We start from the raw sequence: 20,235 nt of genomic DNA, 5'->3' as shown, positions 1-20,235 counted from the left end.
ATGCTTTCTTAAATATCTTGCTGAATAAGAGCCTGAAACATACTATTAGAGTAGTCCAGAATAGCTAATCTATGGAAAATCCTGGTATTTTCATTTCAAACAAGAATGAAAAATCTAGATGTGCTGTGAAATGGAAATACTGAAGTATTTCAGCTGAAAGATATGGAAATGAGCTGCAGAATGTCTGAAAAATGACTGAATTCACAAAATACCAACATAATATCATATAAAAGCCTGAATGAATGAAAGTTAAAATGAAATGTTTACCATATCAAATACTTACTTTGTCAAAATATACGAGAGTCAAGCTGCTTGGTATAAACTTGTTTCCATCAAACATTTCAGCTAAGTCAACAAATTCATGTGTAATATTTACATTTGGACAAAACTACACGGTTTGCTGGAGCTGTCCCATCACTCAGTGCTGCCTATTCCATACTTTCGTACATACTTTGTTCAAGCTGTCAGTAAGGCTATAATGATGCACTGAGAAACAAGGCTAGTGACACCAAAGTTGACTTCATACAGCTAACATTTTTGTATTATTAGTCAACTGACAGTGAAGAACTAGGACTAAATCAGATTCTAAGAACTAGTAAAGTATGCTTATGCAAATACTACCAAATTAGTTTGCTCTCTGAGTACCTTTGAATTTCATTTGGTTGCTTCCATAGAAATTGAATATGTAAAAAGAAAATTAATTTATTCAAAATAATTAATACTTACTACAATTTTAGGAAGGTACTTTTTACTAAATTCTCATTTTAGAATACGACTAGTTTAACCTCCTGTGGATATCATATCCCATTTTTTTCACTTGAAAAGAGAAACCACAAAGTTACAAAATAATTAGGAGGATAATGTTTTCAATTTAAACCTTTCTTAAAATCACCTTTGAGCTGGGCTTTTCCATCTGTTCCTATCTGTCTGCAAGATCATTCTCAGAAGGAACTGCACAGGCCCTGGGAAATCTGTGCAGAATAAAGGACATGTCACGGAACTGTTCCTAGAGTGGAGAAGGGAGTGAAATTTTTTCTTCAGCCTCTGCGTTCCCTTCTATTCTATAGTGAAAATGAACTCTGTCAGTCATTCTCCTGGCCAAGTTTTCATCTGATTGCATACTAGCTCAGCTGTATCTCAGTTTTATCTTTGCTTAGACATAGCAGTAGCTTCCTTGCCTCCACTGATGTGGAGACTAAGAAAGGACGCTGGGCATCATAAGGTTCTGTTCTGGATTGTACACCAGCACACATTCAACTTGCTACAAGAGCAGAATAATACAATTGCATTCTTGTTTCAGAAACATCAGAAACACATTTCTGTCAAAATCTCCATCATTTATGTTAAAATTTTTTTCTTCATGAGAGATAAAATGAGGTGACAACATTTGGATTAGGACAGATGAACACTGTCCTATGAACTGGAGAGTTTTGCTTTTAAAGATGGATTCAGTTCAGCAGGAAAATTAAGAGTAAGATCAGATTGAAAAATTGCTCCGGTATTCAGACTATGAGCTCCAGAGCTTGTTAGCATTTGTTTTCACATTTGGATACCATCAAGTAGGGCTGAGCATGTTAGTTTTAATGAAAGGAAACCTTTATGTGATATACACTGTGGAATAATGAATCTCTGTTCGACACCAACTTGTTATTCTGGGGGCAGTCTTTTTTAACCCTGAGAAGTGAAAGGCAGAAATGCATCCTGGCTGTCAAATTTCCTATCAGAAATTATTTGGAACAGTTGGGATATAAAGCCACTAAACAGGGTTTGATAATGGGAAAGCCAACTCAGCCTCAAAAAAAAAATTCATATCTTTCAGGACACAGACTTCACATTTCTCACTAAAAAACAAAGCTTTGATGATTCTCAGAGGTATGTAAATTCCACAGTAATCCATTCATTCAATGACAATGCCCCACCTTCTAAATCAAACCTCCAATGTGTCATTATCCAGAAGCTCAGAACAAGCTCTTTGTGTGAATATATAAAGACACCGAAGCCTGCACTGAAAACAAAAGGCAACCCCATTTAATGGGTGTTTGATGTCTAGCCTTAGAAAATGGTTTAAGTACGTAGAAAATAAATGGAAAACAATCTTCTAACCTCTCTCTCTGCATTTGCAGGTATTCTGTAGATCGACACACTGATATGGACAGAGTATTCAACATCAACTCAGGAAATGGTTCGATATTTACGTCAAAAACTCTTGACCGGGAAACATTGCTATGGCACAACATTACAGTAATAGCAGCAGAGATCAGTAAGTCAAACCTAAATACCACTGCTGTCCCTGATGTAATGAACTTAGCCTTCTAACTGAGAGTGTGGAAAGCACAGCTGGACAGATGTCAGGTTATATGGATAGGCCGCTCAATACTAATGAAGAAGCGGAAACTCTGAAAAAAGTGGTCTGCAGTTTTATGTCTACTAGGGATGCAGTGCATGAAGAGGTAACAGCTGAGAAGGGAGGAAAGCGAGAATTCTGTATTTTCTGATCAGTAATTGCCACAGTGACTCGATAAGTTCCAAACAGTGGTGTGCAGCATATAAAGTGGCTTAAGGTTGAATGGCATTCCTTGAATGACTTTCTTCTGATCCAGACCGAATAGCAGGTTGTTTTCAAGCAGGGACGAAGTGGCTGGGCTGAGCTAGGTGCCCAAGTCTTAATCAATTTTTTATTATTGCAGTTTCTAACTTCCATAGTATTATTTTATTTTATTTTATTTTATTTCATTTCATTTCATTTCATTTCATTTTTTAATTCAGAACCCCTAGTTACAAGCCTGTCTGTTGCTTAGTTTAGGACTGGTCAGAAAATATAATCTTGTGGTAATAGTAGTCATGTTTATTTTATGAACTGACATGCCAGGGATCTAGATAAAGCCATGCATGCTAGGCAGCCTTAATAAGTAAGCCTCTTTATTTTAATGCACCACCTATGAACATATGGCACATTACAGAACACAATTCCATTCCCCTTTGCAGACTCCCAGTGCCTATGACAGTGAATCATAGAATCATAGAATCACTCAGGTTGGAAAAGACCTCAAAGATCATCGAGTCCAACCATGACCTAACCACACCACCCTAACTCTAACAACCCTCCACTAAATCATGTCCCTGAGCACCACATCCAAACGGTTTTTAAACACATCTAGGGATGGTGACTCAACCACCTGCCTGCGGAGCCTATTCCAGTGCTTAACAACCCTTCCTGTAAAGAAGTTTATCCTGATATCCAAACACAACTTACCATGGCGCAACTTGAAGCATGACAGAATGGTAGATAGATCTAGTATTACCAGTTCTGGGACTGTCCCAGAGGCTAAATGTTTTTTTTTGTTTTGTTTTGTTTTGTTTTGTTTTGTTTTAAATGTGATCTGAGAGAAATACAAGTTCTACTTTCTTGTTTTTGGTGTATGTGTGTGTATGGCTCACTCAGCTGCTGAATGCTGAGAAGAATGTAACTAAGAGGTACTTGACTCTAGTTTTCTTTACTCTGTAGTGTTTTTTGTTTGTTTGTTTGTTTTGTTGTTGTTGTTTAAGCTGAAAACTGTTGTGATACATGTGATACTAGTGAGGCGAACAGATGGCCTTGTGCACATAAGACCAACGCACTAAGGCCTACAGGAATTATGGTTTTTTTTAAATAGTTTTCTCTCTCTCTTGAAAGCTTGAACCTTTTTATGCCAGGTATGTGGTTTCTGCACACCAAACAGTGACTTCTAGCTGACTGTTAGCCAGATGCTTGTGTTTCTGTTAAGTCTTTGCAGGAGTGGTCTAGGGTCAAGAGTTGTACACTAGAGACTGTGCTCCTGGATAGGAGAGGAGGGAAAAAATAAACACCTGAAAAGGAAAGAATACCAAGAAGTACACTTACTTTGATCCCAGTGGAACTGAAATAACATGCACTACAGCAAACTGTGTAGTATCTGAAAACCAAGTTAGTAACTATATGAAATACTCATATCAGTCCTTGCCTCCTTCCCTTAGGGCAGAGCTTCTACTGGGCCAAATGCTCTCAGCTAAACCTTCTGAGTCTGAAACAAGTTTCTGCCTTAATTACAGTTCCTTTTTAGTCTGAAACATTGAAGGCTGCAACAGCCTTCCCAGGCCCTGCATCTCTGAGCCTAGACCAAATTTCGCATAACTAGGGTAGATGCCTTCCAAAGGCAATTTTCTTGGCTGAAAAGCAGCTACTACTAAAACAAGCCTCAGTCTGATCCAGGCTACCATACTAATTTTAGTCTCAAGAGACTAAACTGGAAAACACCACTGCTTAATGCTCCTGGCTAAAACATTTCTAGCAAGGCTTGCTAAATCCCATTCTACTAACATTAGTTGCTCTCAGTAACACAACATCACTAATTTAGATTACTAAAGAAGTAACCTAAAGGAAGTATCCATGCCAGTTACAGGCAGGACACACACAAAGAGATGGATGCAAAGACGTGGTAAAGTCATAAAGAGAAACACCTTTCAGTGATGACTGATCACAAGTTTTTTTTATGGTATGAAACAAACAGAAATACAGAAGTTGTTTTGCCTTGAATATTCTAAAATTATCTGTAAGCATAGATAGCTGCATTTTTTAATGTTCTCCTGTTTGTATGAGCTGCAGTTGCCCAGCAGTCCTGAGAGTTATGCTCTGAATGTCGCAAACAATTGCTTCATGAAACACAGGATCGCTACATCTGCCACAGTCAGAGGCAAACTGATAATGAAGCTCAGTACACAGAGCTCCTGACTCACAGCTGCAGAATCACAGCTCACCAGAGACAGTTCTGAGGGTGTTTTAACATAAATATCCTTTACTGAACACTGAAAGGTAAATCAACATCGGCAGAACCTCGGAGCAGCATTCAGAAAAAAAATGTTTAGCAGTTGATAGGTAAACATAAAACATACTGCTATAGAGATGGATTTTAAGCAGATCTGTCTGTTTCATATGGTGGAACTTTTTCTTTGGAGAAGGAGTTCAGTAGTAATTAAAGGATAATGCAAAAAAAAATAATAATAATCTACTCCAATTCTTTTGCAAAAATAATTTGAAAGAAGACAGAAAGGTTTTTATGATGTATAAACATATTTCAAGTCAAATTTCCATGAAATAAAAAAAAAGGCCCATCTATAGAATATATTGGTTTTTATATAGCTTCTATTTATTTTACTCTCATTTTAAATTGCGAGGATCTTAAGCACCTTGAAGTAAAATGAAAATATGTAGTTAATAGTTCGAAAAAGCAGGAAAGAAAACAATTGTAATTTTTGGGAGGAAAAGAAACACATTTGGCAATATATTTGAATACATTTTTAGAAAGGTATGCCCTTATAAATAGTCTTGCAAGTAGCCCTGCAAATTCAAATGAGGAATTTGATTTCTGCCTATTATAAAAATTCAACATTTGTATTGATGTATTTTAGCATAAAATTCAGCCTAGTCTATATTGTACATAGATATTTTATACATTGAATGAATTTAGCCCTGTGGTTTATATTAGAAAGTGTTTTATGCCTAATGGAATCATATTAACTTCAATGGGACTGTGGAGCTTTAAAGTGCAGTATTTTGTCCAAATGACTGAGCTCTGTAATACGAATATACGGTGCCAATTTTGGAGAATGTATTTTCAAATTTATAAAAGTTTGATAAATACAGTAATAGGGCTTTTATTAAAGCTTAACTCAACAAGCTACTATAATGGATGCTTGTAGAAGCATGCAAACTCATAGATCTATATTTTATTCCACTGTTTGTTTGGTTTTTTTTTTCACTTGGATCATAGATTAGAATGTATTAATAAACTATATGGGTTGGAAATTAATGTAGCAAAACTCAGTGCGAGTCCTCATGAATGGGAGGAGGTGGGTATTTATATTAAATAAATGTCATTTCAGTCCCACTCATTCCCTCATAGATTTCATTCCCGCACTCCCACACGCTCCCAAGTACTATGGTGGATATGTCTAGGTGAGCTGTCCTGGATCATTTTTGCATCATATGGAGGAAATGGGACACTGACCAAGTCTGGAAATGTCTCTTGGTTTACTCTTGATTAGTGATGACAAATTTGTTCGGGGGTGGGTCTTATACCATTTAGGAGCTAATGTTAATTATGATGTGTCCTTTTTACTCAGAGTCTTGCCTGTTTCTTCCTTCATGCCTCTCAGACAAGGTTACTGCCCATTGCCTTTCTTTCCTACTTTGAGTATCTTTTTGATTAAGATCTGTCTCCTTTGTAGTCCAGCGGGAAAAGGAATGGTCTGCACAATGTGCTGCCCTTCCAATAATTCTCATTTTTGTCTATGAGGATAACAATATCAGTAATCATTATCAGTAGTTTATGCTCAGTAATATGCTTGTAAATTCAATCTCTTGATCCTACCAAGTCCTTAAAGCAAAAAAAAAAAAAAAAAAAAAAAAAAAAGCTTACATACAGGAATCTGTGGATTTCATATAGTGCTGGTGTTCTGCAGCTGATATGTTTTAAAATCAACTCTAGAATATTAGCCAAATCAATTCACAGAAGATTAGAAAATGCCTGTGATCACAGCAGTGGTTATGATTTATGTATAGTAATGGTAATCATGGTAGCTTAAGGAACTCTGTCATGAGATTTGCAGGGGAGGGAATACTGCCTCTTATAGGTGGAGAGGAAAAAACCCTCAACCCCGTCTTCATGAATATTCAGCCTTCCTGTTTCAGAGTTAAGGAAGGGAATATGTTCTGAGAACACTGTTACCACCAAGCAGGCTAATAAATAGATTTCATTTAATTCTGGCATTATGTTTTTATAGATATTACACATACATTTCGTAATCATGTTTGGAATGTCCAAAGGAACTGGCAAACCTTGAACTCCTACCCAATATTAACTGTAATGTTTACACAGAATCAGAGTATGATAATACAGCCCAGTTTTGTGGAACTCATCTCACAATGTATTTCCCCAGGAATTCACAGAAAATAATGAACAAGAAAGGAATGAAGGCACTGAGCCCCCAGATCTGTCCTTTTCTTCTATACTGGGTCAGTACCTGAGCTAAATAAAATCTCTGTTCTTTCTGTTTTTATCATTTCAGACAACCCAAAACAAAGCAGCCGTGTCCCAGTGTTCATTAAGGTTTTGGATGTAAACGACAATGCTCCAGAGTTTGCCATGTTTTATGAGACCTTTGTCTGTGAAAATGCAAAGGCAGAACAGGTGTGTTGTGTGCTTGTACTAAGAAAATATTCAAAATGAATTGAGTTTGCTACTTCTCTTGCACCACCTCATCAAGAGATATACCTTGCACTGCATCAGAGTGTCAGTTTGGCAAAATTAAACTAAACAGTGGCTGCACAGCATCTGATTACAACTTAGTATTCTTGCAGCTAATATGATACTATATGTTTTACACTTGTTTTCTGTACTGTGCCTTGTTATCTCTGATTCATTTTCCCTCTGTGATTTTCTGCTATATTCAGGCACTTCCACTGTCTCCTTCAAAAACTATTACAGGTCCTGTCTGTGAGATAATTATTTTCTGCCAGATAACTCTCACTCTATCAGCACTATTACTAAATGGTTCAAAGTAGCACATAATTTGGAAGAGTCAGCCAAACAATTCTAGTGACGTGGGATTTGGTTAGATGAATATGTAGCCAGACTGGACTGTCTCATCTCTCATTTCTGCTGCCTGTCACATGCAAAGCTTTCTACCCAGCTGGAGTGGCATCAACCCAAACCTGCTCTCAAAGTCTATGTGATTTTCCTGCCAACTTTGCAATTCATTATGTTATTGGCTAATGGTATGAGATACAATAGCATGGTGATCTGAAGCAGCATCAGTAGCACATGCATCGCTCTTGTTATGCTTACGATAGCAGCATCAGTTACATTAAAGCAGCAAAAACAAAAACAAAAAATCCAGTAAAATCATAAATAAGCATAAGGTCCACTGACATTGAAGATAATTTTGTTCTTATTGTTTCAGCTGATACAAACATTGAGTGCTGTTGATAAAGATGACTCTTACAGTGGACACCAGTTTTCATTCAGCATAGCTCCAGAGGCAGCCAGCAGCTCAAACTTTACACTCCAGGACAACAGAGGTGAATTTCTAGAAGGACTTTTCTTATTTATCTCACTCTTGCTTTCAGTCCTCAGGTGAAGATAAAATGTGTGCTTTATGATTCCAGACAACACAGCGGGGATTTTCACCCGAAAAATCAGATATAACCGGCATGAAATGAGTACCTACCTTTTGCCAGTGGTAATATCAGACAATGACTACCCTATCCAGAGCAGCACTGAAACAGTGACTATTCGTGTATGTGCTTGTGACCATCGAGGAAAGATGCTGTCCTGTAATGCGGAAGCCTTGATTCATCCTACTGGTCTTAGCACTGGGGCTCTTATTGCCATTCTTCTCTGTATCATTATATTACTTGGTAAGTGGCTTAGAGGTATTTTGTTCTTTACGTGGTTGAATTGGTTTTGAGCATGTCAAACATACACACACACAAAACCCAACAAAAAACCCCACCAAACCACATGGAAACTTTCTCTCCTGAATACTTTCAGAACAATTAAGAAATTCAAAAGGCTCACCTCAAAAGAAATGGGGCAAGGGGGTAAAACTTTCAGATCAAAGCGGTCGGTATCACAGATGTCAGTGGCTTATTTTCTATTGCTGCAAGTGGTTATACCAAGGCTAGAAAAAGAACAAAGCAGAAGCATCCATGTCTTATCTGACATTTATATTATTGTATTTCCTCCTCTGAGGGATACTGGCGATATGGTGTATGGAATACATCCTACCTAATCTTAGCTGTCTAAAAGCTAGACACGTCCAAGCAAGATGAAACAGCAGGGCTGCACCCTTTGCTCAATGGAAAGAAACAGGCACCTCCAGAAAGCCGTCCATCCCATGCCCTTACTAGTATTTATGGTGGATGAGACTATCCACACTCTGCAGAGTGAATCTGTCTCTTCCTGTTGATCTCAGAAGGAGTCCAGATAACTTAGTTTTAAACAATTATGTTCCCATGTCTAACCTAGGGGCAAACAAGTCACACTTGGTGCTTCTGTTGCCTGGAAAAGGATGCTGAAATGGGGTGGCTACTAAAGCATTCTAACATCTCAAGGACGTGCAGATCTCTGGCTACAGCATTTACAGGTGGTCAGCTTTTTATTTATTAATTGAAAAATAAGGCAAGTTTGCAACATCTCTCACAATCCTCTCATGCAGATTCCATTCCTCCTTTTCAGCAAAAATGAGATGTGTCCATCGGCCATTAGATATAATCTATTAATCTGTGGAGAATTGTACAACGCACCACAGTCAGTCCTCAGGGGGACTTTATTAGTCACGATTAGCATCTGACCAGAAAAGAAGGAAATCAGACCAATGTCATAGCACTAGGGTCAAGCAGGGGAGAAGATATTCCCTAGTGATTCCACTTGTTTTTACTACACTTGTATCTTCCTCAGACACTCTCATCACCATATGCTCTTCACCATGAGCATTACTGTTGACAAATGATTTCTCCCTCCAGTGATGAATCAAAGACCAGATAGTGACACTCAAACTTCAACAATATAATCATGGCTTGCCCAGATAAGCGCTATCATCTCTTCAGAAAAGATTCCTACAAAAACAATCTGAACCTTAATTTGCCATTAAATTTATTTTTCAAAACATGATATCATGGCCTTTAGGGGTTGAGCTCACTTTGTATCAAGTTCCTTTCCAGAAAAAGAAATCAATCTAATGCTGCAGATAGTCTTGCACTAGTTAATACAACTGTGCTCATTAATATCAATCTGACATTAAACGATTTCCTGTTTTATGTCAATCGAAAATAATTGATTCTGTGTGCTAAGCAGCACTTTATGTCAATTACTGCTCACGCCACCATGCACCATAAGCAGATTTTCAATTAACTCAGCTATATAATTTTCTATTTTCAGGCTGGTTGCAAGGTTTGCATGTGCAATCACTACTGAGTGAAAAACAATACAATGGGCAGACCTGAACCACAGCTTAAAGTTTAGCAGCAACAAAAAGTGCCTGTAAAGTGCTAGGTTTATTTTCAGATTGAGTAGGTCTAGTGGCTTATCAGGAGGCCACAGATATTGCTAAAAACTGACATGCATATAAGGGTGATGTGCTTTAATGTATAACATCTAATGTTGAGGGGTTTTTTTTATTATTATTATTATAATTATTATTTGTTGGGGTTTTTTTTGTCTACAAGTTCAATGCAAAATAAGAAAATCCAAGTATCAGAGATGTGACATAATTATTAAGTATCATTCTAGAATATTCTGTATAACTCATTTTTTGTTGTTAATGAAATCTTCCGTGTAAAAACTATCAATCCTATGCTTTCTCAGATAATTTTGACAGCCTTATAATAGAAGCACATTCAAAATTGTCTCTATTTTTCAAGTTCTCCAAAATTTACTCCAGCTACCTCTGTTCTCTAACATAGACCTTTTCCTAGCCCTCTTTTATAGTATCACAGCTCTACGCTCATAAGGACAAGAGTTCTCCCTTATAGCACAGCCACACAAATAAGCATCACTCAAACTAGGGTCTTTATGTGACACCAGAAACAAATTATCACTGGGATATGAACCCAAAGTTTTTGCCACCTGAACCATTCTTCCTCTTTCAGTTTCCCCAGCTTACTTGTTTCTTTTTGACTCCTATTAACCGATGTTCTTTCTTACTCACACTAATCCTATGGTAAATATACACTAAGAATTAGAAATTTTCCCACTTCAAACTATCGTATTGGAATCTCTCTGCAGTCAAAAAGAGAGAAAAGTAATGCTTCAGCACACCTACAGATAGCATCTAGCTCTAAGCCATTCTCCATGGAAGCCCATCATTAAAAACAAATAAAGAAAAAAAAAAAAACAATAACAAAACCCACAAACAAACAAGGACAACAAAAAGCAGATTTTTGTCTGTCAAGAGACACTAAGTTTCAATAGACTAAAATTTTGTTTTGGGGATGTCCTCAGTCCTTGGCATTGCTCTTAACAGGGTTACAATCAAGGAAGGGATTGAAAAAAAAAAAAAAAAGAAATCTGTTACTGTGCTTTGACTCACACACCATTTTAGAAATACAGTTTTAGAAATACAGCTGACATGAAAGATAACTTTGATCTACCTTATCGTCTCATATCAATGAGCTTAGGCACTTTCTGATTTGTTTTGCTTTGCTCTGAAAGAACTATAAAGACAGCAAGATCTGTCTTTTTTTCCTCCAAGTTTGCACAGCAGAGCTGAAATATTGGGCACTGTGGACTTCAGACTACCAAGCAGTAATACATCCCTGCTCCTTGCTGCTGTTCATTTGTAAATATTTGGTCATTTACCATCTCAAAGTAGAATCCAGCTAAGAAATCTGAAATCAACTTCTAAAAGAAATAAAATGTTGAACGTATCACCTCCTACCCTCTATGCACACTTCTCCAGGGATCATTATTGAGTAAAATTATTTAGGTTTGGATCAGGGCCTTTGAAAGAATTCCTGCCTTCTGAATAAATGATACATATATACCCACATTAGAATGAAAAGTATAAAATATCTTTTGAGAAACATAATCCTTCGGCAGATTTAATAAAGCCATTGCCATATGGCAATATCTTATATGTCACAGGCTTTAAGTTATATATTTTATAAGGCAAGCTATGCACTTTAAAACACGGTATCCATTGTAAAAGCATGCTAGGAAAGTTAATGAAATAAACTTGGACTTGGAGTGAGTTGAGAATCCATCCCATATCCTAAACTATTCCAGAGACGGAAGGACTTGAAGTACAGCTTTGCTAACCTTTTCTTAAGCCCAGTAGATGCTAGTCTTGTCCTTAGCACAAGTTTCATCTCATCCCAGATGTTCAAGGTATATAACACACATATAACATATTTTGGTGCAGGTGTTTGGTGTTTCTCTCTTCCCAGCTCTCATGGAACTACCTCTGTTCTCCAAGCAACAGAGTTGCTATATAATTCTGGGTAAAAATAGGCCTGCTGACAAGAAGACACTGCTCAGCTTCTTACCAGCTTGACATCTCCTTTGTCTGCTGCACACTTATGCCACAACATCTCACATAGTGCTCACAAGCAGAAGAAGCGTAGTCTAAAAACCTGACATGCATATTTGCAGTTTTGCAAAACGTCTTTTCAAACTTAGAATTTAAGCCCTAGCTCAGCACTTCACCTGGGTTTTAATGGAGCTGGGGGATTAACTTTTCTCTTCCTCTCTCCCCTGTTTTTGTTTCCAGTTACAGTGGTGTTGTTTGCAGCACTGAGACGGCAAAGGAAAAAAGAGCCTTTGATTATTTCCAAAGAAGACATCAGAGACAACATTGTCAGTTATAATGATGAAGGTGGTGGAGAGGAAGACACCCAGGCATTTGATATCGGCACGCTGAGGAATCCCGAAGCCATAGATGATAATAAATTACGCAGAGACATTGTGCCAGAAACGCTTTTTATGCCACGGCGGACTGCAACAGCCCGAGATAACACGGATGTCAGAGATTTCATTAACCAAAGGTTAAAGGAGAATGATACAGACCCAGCAGCCCCCCCGTATGACTCGTTAGCGACCTACGCATACGAAGGTAATGGTTCTGTGGCAGAGTCCCTCAGCTCTCTGGAGTCGGTGACTACAGACGGAGACCAGGACTATGATTACCTCAGTGACTGGGGGCCGCGGTTTAAAAAGTTGGCAGATATGTATGGCTCAATGGACAGTGACAAAGACTCTTAATATGTTGCCTTTTTTTTCCCTCCCGCATTTTCAGAAACAGCATTGAGATACGTGAAGTGGCTATTTCTTTCTATTTCTCCACAGCTCTGTGAAAGGGTTCTCTGTTCAAACGGTTCCAGTTGTATAATGACTGCAGTCTGTGTGGATCAGCTGTCAGAAAACTTTTTCTAGTATCATTTTATGAGCTTCCAAGAGGCAAAGTTCTTATTTTTTAGGGCATCCAAGTTAAACAAGCCAACCTTACAGGCACAGCAGTGGTGGAGGGGAAAAAAAAAGATCAGATGGGGAGCAATATTTTTACTTGTTCTGCTTATATTGTAAATCGGAGTATATTACTGTTTAAGCTCACTTGCTCTTTTTACTTGTATTCAGATTATTCAGCTCAGACGACTGCTCTGTTGATTGTGTATTGCACATCCCAATGTAATGAGGTACCCTAGTTTAACCTATGTATTATAGTCAAAAGTAGTGGTGATGGAATGAAGGTTTATTATACAAAGTAGAGTCAGCTGAGAAAAAACATCCAACACATTTTACTCATGAGGAGGTTAGGGAGGCCTAATGGTCATTTAAATCTAAGTGTTTTTTTCAGAACTTGCCATTGCCCCCAATGCACTGAATCATATTAACACACATATATATAGTTCATTGACTGCTATGTATATATTCTTCTGACCTAGCATTGCTGGAGAGATGTGAGTGCATGCATGTGTGTGCAGTCAGTAGCCCCAGTATCTTCTTAGATGGCTTCTAGGAACCTAGACTCCGTAGCAGACCATGACTCGGAGGAAGGAACATAAAGTAACTGTGCTTTTCTTTGTACTTGCAATGGCTTCCACATACACATCAGTGGTGAAGGCCACTGTGCTGGGTAGGCAGGACTCAGGCTTTTCAACTTCTGCCTGTTCCCAAGTGTAGGAGGGCTGTTGTAGCCCCAGGGTCATCGCTACCCATTGAGTCAAAAGAAGAAATTGCAAAGGAGGAAGGAGAACTTCTATGTCCTGAACTCCCCTGGTGGCAGCCCAGGGTGGCTTCTCACTGACTCTCTGCCCAATTTTGCTATCTGTAAAGTAGGGAAATAATGCCTACCTCATCAGGATGTTGCAAGAATTAGATAAGTCACTTGGAAAATTCTTTACAGATGAAAAATACTGGCATTCTGCCAGAGGAAGTAATTTCTTCTGCTTTTTTTGCATTTTTTTTTCTTCCCCCTTCAGATTCAAGCCCTGAATGCACAAATAAGCAAAAATCAATTGTCATTCTAGTGGACTAAAAAGCAGGGTATATAACTTTGGTGTTTTTTTTTTTTTTTTTTTTCTTTTAATAAACTACTCAGCCAGCATTGTTAAAGACTTCACCAGAAGGTGACATTTTAATCACAAGTCTCTCAGTGGGTGTGCTTATCTGCTTTGCCAAGCTAAGTAATTTTTGTCTAGTGGTGGGAGCGGGGGGAGATGTCATAGTCTCAAGCCAGAACAATTTCCTCTACAGCTTGTGCACCATTCGCTCTTTCTGTTGGTTTGTCAAACCTGTACTGTGGCTGTTCTTTAAATCCAGTCATCTAGGAGAGGCTAGATGGAAAAAACCCAAAGGGTAGCCGTCAGATATATCCAGTTCCAGGTGCTGAAAGCCCCCCTGGGTCCCAAAACAGGGACGTGGCCTAAAGCAGAGTGCTGAGGGAAGAAAGATTTTTTTTTTTAAATATACCTCATAAATAACTGATCTCATGTACTTAATTTTGAAAGTATTTAATACTAGAATTACAGGCATGGATCTGTTTCCTTCCTCCTCCCCCCTCAAATCTTTAGTGAATCAATTTGAAAACTTAAACAGCTCCAATTTACTCTAAAAATAAAAGAGATGAGGGAAAAAAGTTAATAAACAGAAAATTAAAAGGGATTAAAAATTAATCCCTGGAATTCGTTACTTTCAGAGAAACAGATAAAAGAGAGTGGTAAGAATCCAGAGTTTTAAACACATCCAAGCACGATGACAGAAATTCTGGTTTTGTGGGCCCGCTCGCAGCTCAGAGGAGGAGCGAGTTGCTCTGCAGTGTCCTGCCGTGTTGGGAAGGACGCTTCTGCAGTGGGAAGCACTATTTGTCTGCAGGCTTAGGGAAAGGCAGCTGGTGGTTTGTAGGTGCCCAGCATTGCATCTCAGATGGGTTTTCAAAGCAGAGGAGTCCAAGATTTCAGAGGGAGCTGAACCTCCAGCCTGTCCTGGGTTAGGTGCCAGCTCCAGCACATGGCAGGGCTGAGCCTGGTGTGCCCACACGATGGCAGTGACACACCTAGGCCCTTCTCGTGTTCTCTTCAGTTCTCCACAATTTGAAATTCTAAAAGCCTTCGCCTGTCCCTTTGTGGCCTCCTGGAAATCAGAACATTCAATAGGCAACCTGCCCGAAACCTGGTTCCGGCACAGGAGAGGAACCGCCTGGTTCCTCAATGGCTTTCAGACACACGGGAGGAGAAGCAGGAGCTCAGCAGCACCTGCTGCAGGCTCTTTGGCATGAGCCACTCTCCTCATATAGTCACTGCAGATGCTGTACCCTTCAGGGGACCCTTTTGCCACATAACTGCTCCTTGCCCATCTCTGCCTGGGGCTGCCTGCAGGGAATCACAAGCTCAGAGTAGAGCTGGATGCTGAGAGCCGTCAGTGGATCCTAACCCTCCTCAGACCATTGGGGACAGCAAAGATGGCTGCCGAGCCTTGCAGGCCCGCGGGTTCACAGGCATTTGGCCCCACTAACCACCCTCTACTCACTGTTTAGAGGGGGCTGCTGTCACTAGGCAGCCCAAGAATTAAGCAACCTGCCCACCGCTGGGATGGGAGTGGTCCGCTCATGGATACTGCCTGTGTCAGTTCTTGAGGCAGCTAACACAACAAGAGGACCACACACCTCCACCAAGTCAGTACAGTGACTTGGTCTGATCTGGTGACTGTCAGTGACACTTCAACCTCAAGTTTTGTTTTTTTTTTCCCTCTCCTCCTTTTTTTTTTTTTCTTTTCCTTTTTCCTGTTGAAAGCTGGCTCTATCTTGTCCATTGAGCATCCCAGTATATAATAGAGAGGCTGCTCATACCTGTTGTGTAAATGTATAATATATAAAATTATGTAATGTCACCACAGATATGCTGTCTCAATAGCAAATGGATTCTCCTAGTAAAACTCAAGGCAAACTCACATCCAAATTCTTTATTATGGATCTAGGTCTTAAGGTCTGTTTTTTTCCTGCAAATTAGACTTAGCATCTCTCACAAGAAGAATTCAATTCTGTCTTTTCCTCTTGCTTGGCAGTACCACAAAGTGCAATTTATAAAGTCAGTACAGCATATTAAATATTGAAAGTGCCATATTGCAGTGAATACAAAACTTTGCAGTAGTGTTTCTTTGCACCTTGTTGCATGTCGGTGTGCTAGATGATAGAAATGAGTATTTAACAGTACTTTCACACAAAGCTAGAATTGTCATTTATAGATCAGCAAGTGTTAGATTATGGGCTATGAGGTGAGTTTCAAGACGTTTTAAGCCTGCTGTTCTTACAACCACACCCGTTTGAAGAGAATAAATATTATAAGCAAATTTAGCTAAGCCAGGCAGAGATGAATAACGAAGTTGGCTTTTCACTTGGAAAAGAGTCTGTTCTAACAACAGGGGAGCTATTAAAAGCTACCAAGAAACTCAGTGGAGTTAACATAAAATAGATACCTGCTTACATGGGGGATGTTTCCAGCCCTGCTGTCGCAGAATAACATCTCTACACTTAAAATAAAACAAGATTTCTAGTATAGCCATTCCACCCCAACTCCCAAAGCAGCTACTGTATTCTGTAAAATGGACTTTTACTCAGAATAATGATTGTTTCAGGTTAAGAATCAGTCTGTCCCACAGCAGCAACAGTATGGGGAGATGCAGCAAACCACATGCACCCAGACATGCTGCCAACACACCTGTGCCAGGACATCTCCCTTAGTAGACTAGCCTATGGAGGAGAGCCAAGACATAAACTTGCAGTGAGCTCTGAACAAGGCAGTCTGGGGGTTTCCTGAGAGCTCAGCTGGCAGTACCACTGGACTGAAATGTGTTCCCAGACCTGACATGGATGGATGCACTATCTAATCATGAGAAGAAAAAAAAGTCATGCCTTTCAGACACTGCTTGTAAAAGCTGTCTAGGAAAGATCCCAAGCAGAAGAGAAACACTCCACATGTACCAACACCAGTATTTTCCATATTTGGCCTAAACAACATATTTCTTTTCTGGTATTTCTTTATTTTGTTAGCTGCCAGGCCATAGTTCACTCTATGGAAGGGTATTTCATAGTTGTTAAATGTGAACGGGAAAGGCAACCTGCAAATGATCCAGTTTTGGAAGCAATAGGCTGCGTTTCAAGGCATAATATTCCCATTTCTCTGACAAAAATAAACTAACAAAAAACATTAACTGGACATTTCTAATCCTACAAAAATACAACAGTCACAAAGAAGTAAAGCAGGGAGAAATGGCTTTGGGAATGTGTGTGCACACATAAAGTATGAATAAAGAAGGAGAGAAATGAAATTTGGAAGCGAGGCATGTTTCAAAGTATGATTTACCCACGTTGAGCAGAAACAACAGTACACAGTAACTTTGCCACTTCCAGATTGCCTATAGAAGCCAGAGGGGAATTTGTGTGGATAGCAAGACAGACACCATCTTTCCCAGACAAAGCAAATTAAATCAAGGCCATTTCCATGCAAATTTCTAGAGAAAACAGACCCTTTCTCATAATGATTACTAAAACATGCTAAATTTGTGCACCAGATCTAACTTGATGGTCTTCTGCACTGTTTTCAGTGGGTTATGAACAGTGATTCTGAGCAGGTGACTTCTGTGGACACTATCAGATCTTCCTGCCGCCATCTGTTTTAAATCTCTCCACATTTCATTTGGCTATAAGTAATACCGAACTGCTTTACACGATCACTATCCCAACTGGATGTTGCTATCCCCTGCCCATTTGTGTTTTAATTAACACTGCAGTCTGAGCTCCTCTGTCAAATAAGAGCTGACAAATTGACAATCGTTATCCTACTTCTGATGAGCATGAACTGTTTTGTAAGTTGTGAAAGGCAGGGTATTTTTCTAACCCTCTAGACCTGTGAAAACGCAACCTCCCACAGTAAATGTCAGAGCTACAACTGAAGAACTGAGCACTGTGCAGGCAGCAGAGCACTGGCACAGTCTGCCCAGAGATGATGTAGAAACTCCTCCTTGGAGATCTACAAAAGCCACATGGACACGGTCCTGAGCACTCAGCTCTGTGTGGCTTTGCTGGGGGGTTGGACCAGACGGATCCCAGAGGTCTCTGCCAACCTCAACCATTCAGTGATTCCGTGATATTTATTTTTATTTTTATTTTCAGTTTAGCCTTCTGCAAGACTTGTTTCCTTAGAGGTTGTTTCTCTATTTAAGAGAGACGAAGAACAAAAGTATACTTAATGCCTACAGCCTTGTGCATTGCTCCAGGAAGGGAAAAACACAGCAGCCAACTCCACGCTTTAATGCCAGTCGTTCCTCTCAGCAGTTTTATTTAGGCACAGCTGAGACAATCTTGATCCTGCCCATCATTTTGCAATATTATACTTTTCAGCCCAGACCTGCACTCATCATATACGAAACACTTCCCGGAACAGTTCATAAATTCAGCAGGAGGTATCCAAAAGCCTTGTCTGGAGTTACAAGGAGTTCAAGAGTCAGAGAGCCGGGAATTTCAGGCAGAACTGAAAATGAATTGCACAGGGTGGGAATTGGGGGGAGGCAATCACTCACATGCAAGGCAGGCCCACGGCACTTAAAAGCCACAAAGCTGTCACATTATACATAGAGTTGCTAGATTTCAAAGGAGCTTTTACAGAAGTTGCTCTTATTTTTTTTCCTGCATGTCTTCTTTCTTTAAAAAAGAAGAGGAAAAAAAGAAAAAAAAAAAAAAAAAAAAAAAAAAGGAGCTGCAAACTTCACATTTCTCCTTTCAGAAGGTTAATTTGACCAAGAAGGCATAAGTCTCATACACAGATTAATCCTTTCCACTCCCATGGGCTTTTGACCTTTCCTATGAGACTGCACTATTTATGTAAATATACCTGGAGACACTTTCTATAAGCTTTTAGTTTTCTACAATCTATTACCTTAGTGTTTATTAAAGGAACAAATGTATAGTATTATTAAGTATTCAGGTGAACAGAACAAAGAAACAACAGTGCAAACATGAAATTGTTCTGGATTTTGACATATAAAAACTCTTCAGAATCACTGTACTGTTTCAATTCTGTGATTACTTTCATTGCTTTGAAAATTAAACTTAAAAAAAAAAAAAAAGAAAAGAAAAAAGGCCTTATAATAAATGCTATGTGCATCTTAACTGTGTTACTGAGCTAAATCAATCTGGCAAACTCCTATTGCGATTTGTGATTTTTAAACCCTTAAAATAAACGCTTTTCGGTATTGATTTTTTTTAATTAAAAATACATCCAAGAATAAATTGAAACCAGTGCCACGACCTGGGAAGATTTACTTGCTGGTATGCTCCAGCTACACAGCCTCTCGCAACGTGTCCCCTCTTGTAGGGGGAGCCTCAGCATCGGATGGATCTGGTCATCAAGGAGGAACGTTTGCAGGCAATAATATTTTTGGCACCCAAGAGATTTACACCTAGAAGCTTCCCTGTATTACAGAGGGATCCATGCTGGAACCATCATCTCTTCTGCAGCATGAATGGGCAGTTTGTTATGGTCAGATGGCAAGCGTGCACTCTCTCCCTTATATTTCTTGTTCACTGTACTGGCTTCTTTTTGGGGGGAGGAGGGCAGGGGGATTAAGGATTTAATGAGAAACCAATTTGAACAACAATTTCTCACAAACAGAGTGAATTTGCCTTTTTGCAAATTGATTTTTGTAACAAGTTATTTATATGATGCTACTTAATAAATTGTTTTTTTTTTCTAACTTGTTTTTTTTTCTTTCCCCCCCCCAGTTCTCTCACTCTATGGTTTGTATCTACATAACTATCATAAAGCTAAACCTTCTGAAAGATTTTGCAATCGCTTTAGAGCACAGAGGTAAACTGGCTCAGTCTTTCAAACATCATTTGTAAGTGTCTGGCTTGCAACATGCAGTAAAAAAGCAGTAGGATCACTGCCCATGGTTAGTGAGGCATCCCCAAAGAGTGATATAATTTCAGAAAACATCATTTAGAGATGCTTACTATCAGGAGGATATTAATCCATGAACACAAGCCAAATTTTAACTAGGCCAGGCTTTCCTAGAAGCTAGAGGAAGCTTTACCTGAATAAAGCATGTAGAATACTTTTCTTGTAGGATATAAAGATCATAGAATTTAAATGGCACTGTTATTTTTTCTTTCATTGTATGAGGTCAACTCCCCCCAGAAAAAAAACACTCTTTGTTCATTTAAGGAGAG

At 39.0% G+C, this 20,235-nt stretch overlaps 1 protein-coding gene across 10 annotated transcripts in view; it reads left to right on the top strand.

Annotated features, from left to right (window-relative positions):
• CDH6 (cadherin 6) overlaps window positions 1–19,758 on the top strand; it is a 114,458-nt gene extending 94,700 nt beyond the window's left edge. For 7 of the 10 annotated variants that reach the window (XM_046919630.1, XM_040677344.2, XM_040677352.2 and 4 more), the window contains 5 exons: window positions 2,124–2,260; window positions 7,084–7,205; window positions 7,978–8,095; window positions 8,183–8,434; window positions 12,286–18,708. In XM_046919630.1, the coding sequence (XP_046775586.1) occupies window positions 2,124–2,260; window positions 7,084–7,205; window positions 7,978–8,095; window positions 8,183–8,434; window positions 12,286–12,776 (1,120 nt within the window). In that variant the 3' untranslated portion in view covers window positions 12,777–18,708. Of the gene's footprint in view, window positions 1–2,123; window positions 2,261–7,083; window positions 7,206–7,977; window positions 8,096–8,143; window positions 8,435–12,285 lie in introns of those variants that run through there. The other 3 variants (NM_001001758.3, XM_040677389.2, XM_040677399.1) reach the window with 3 other exon arrangements.
• The last annotated feature ends 477 nt before the right edge of the window (window positions 19,759–20,235 follow it).

This window comes from Gallus gallus, chromosome 2 (assembly GCF_016699485.2).
Source record: "Gallus gallus isolate bGalGal1 chromosome 2, bGalGal1.mat.broiler.GRCg7b, whole genome shotgun sequence".
In the NCBI taxonomy this organism is placed as follows: Eukaryota; Metazoa; Chordata; class Aves; order Galliformes; family Phasianidae; genus Gallus; species Gallus gallus.
This window is presented reverse-complemented; position numbering and strand designations above follow the sequence as displayed.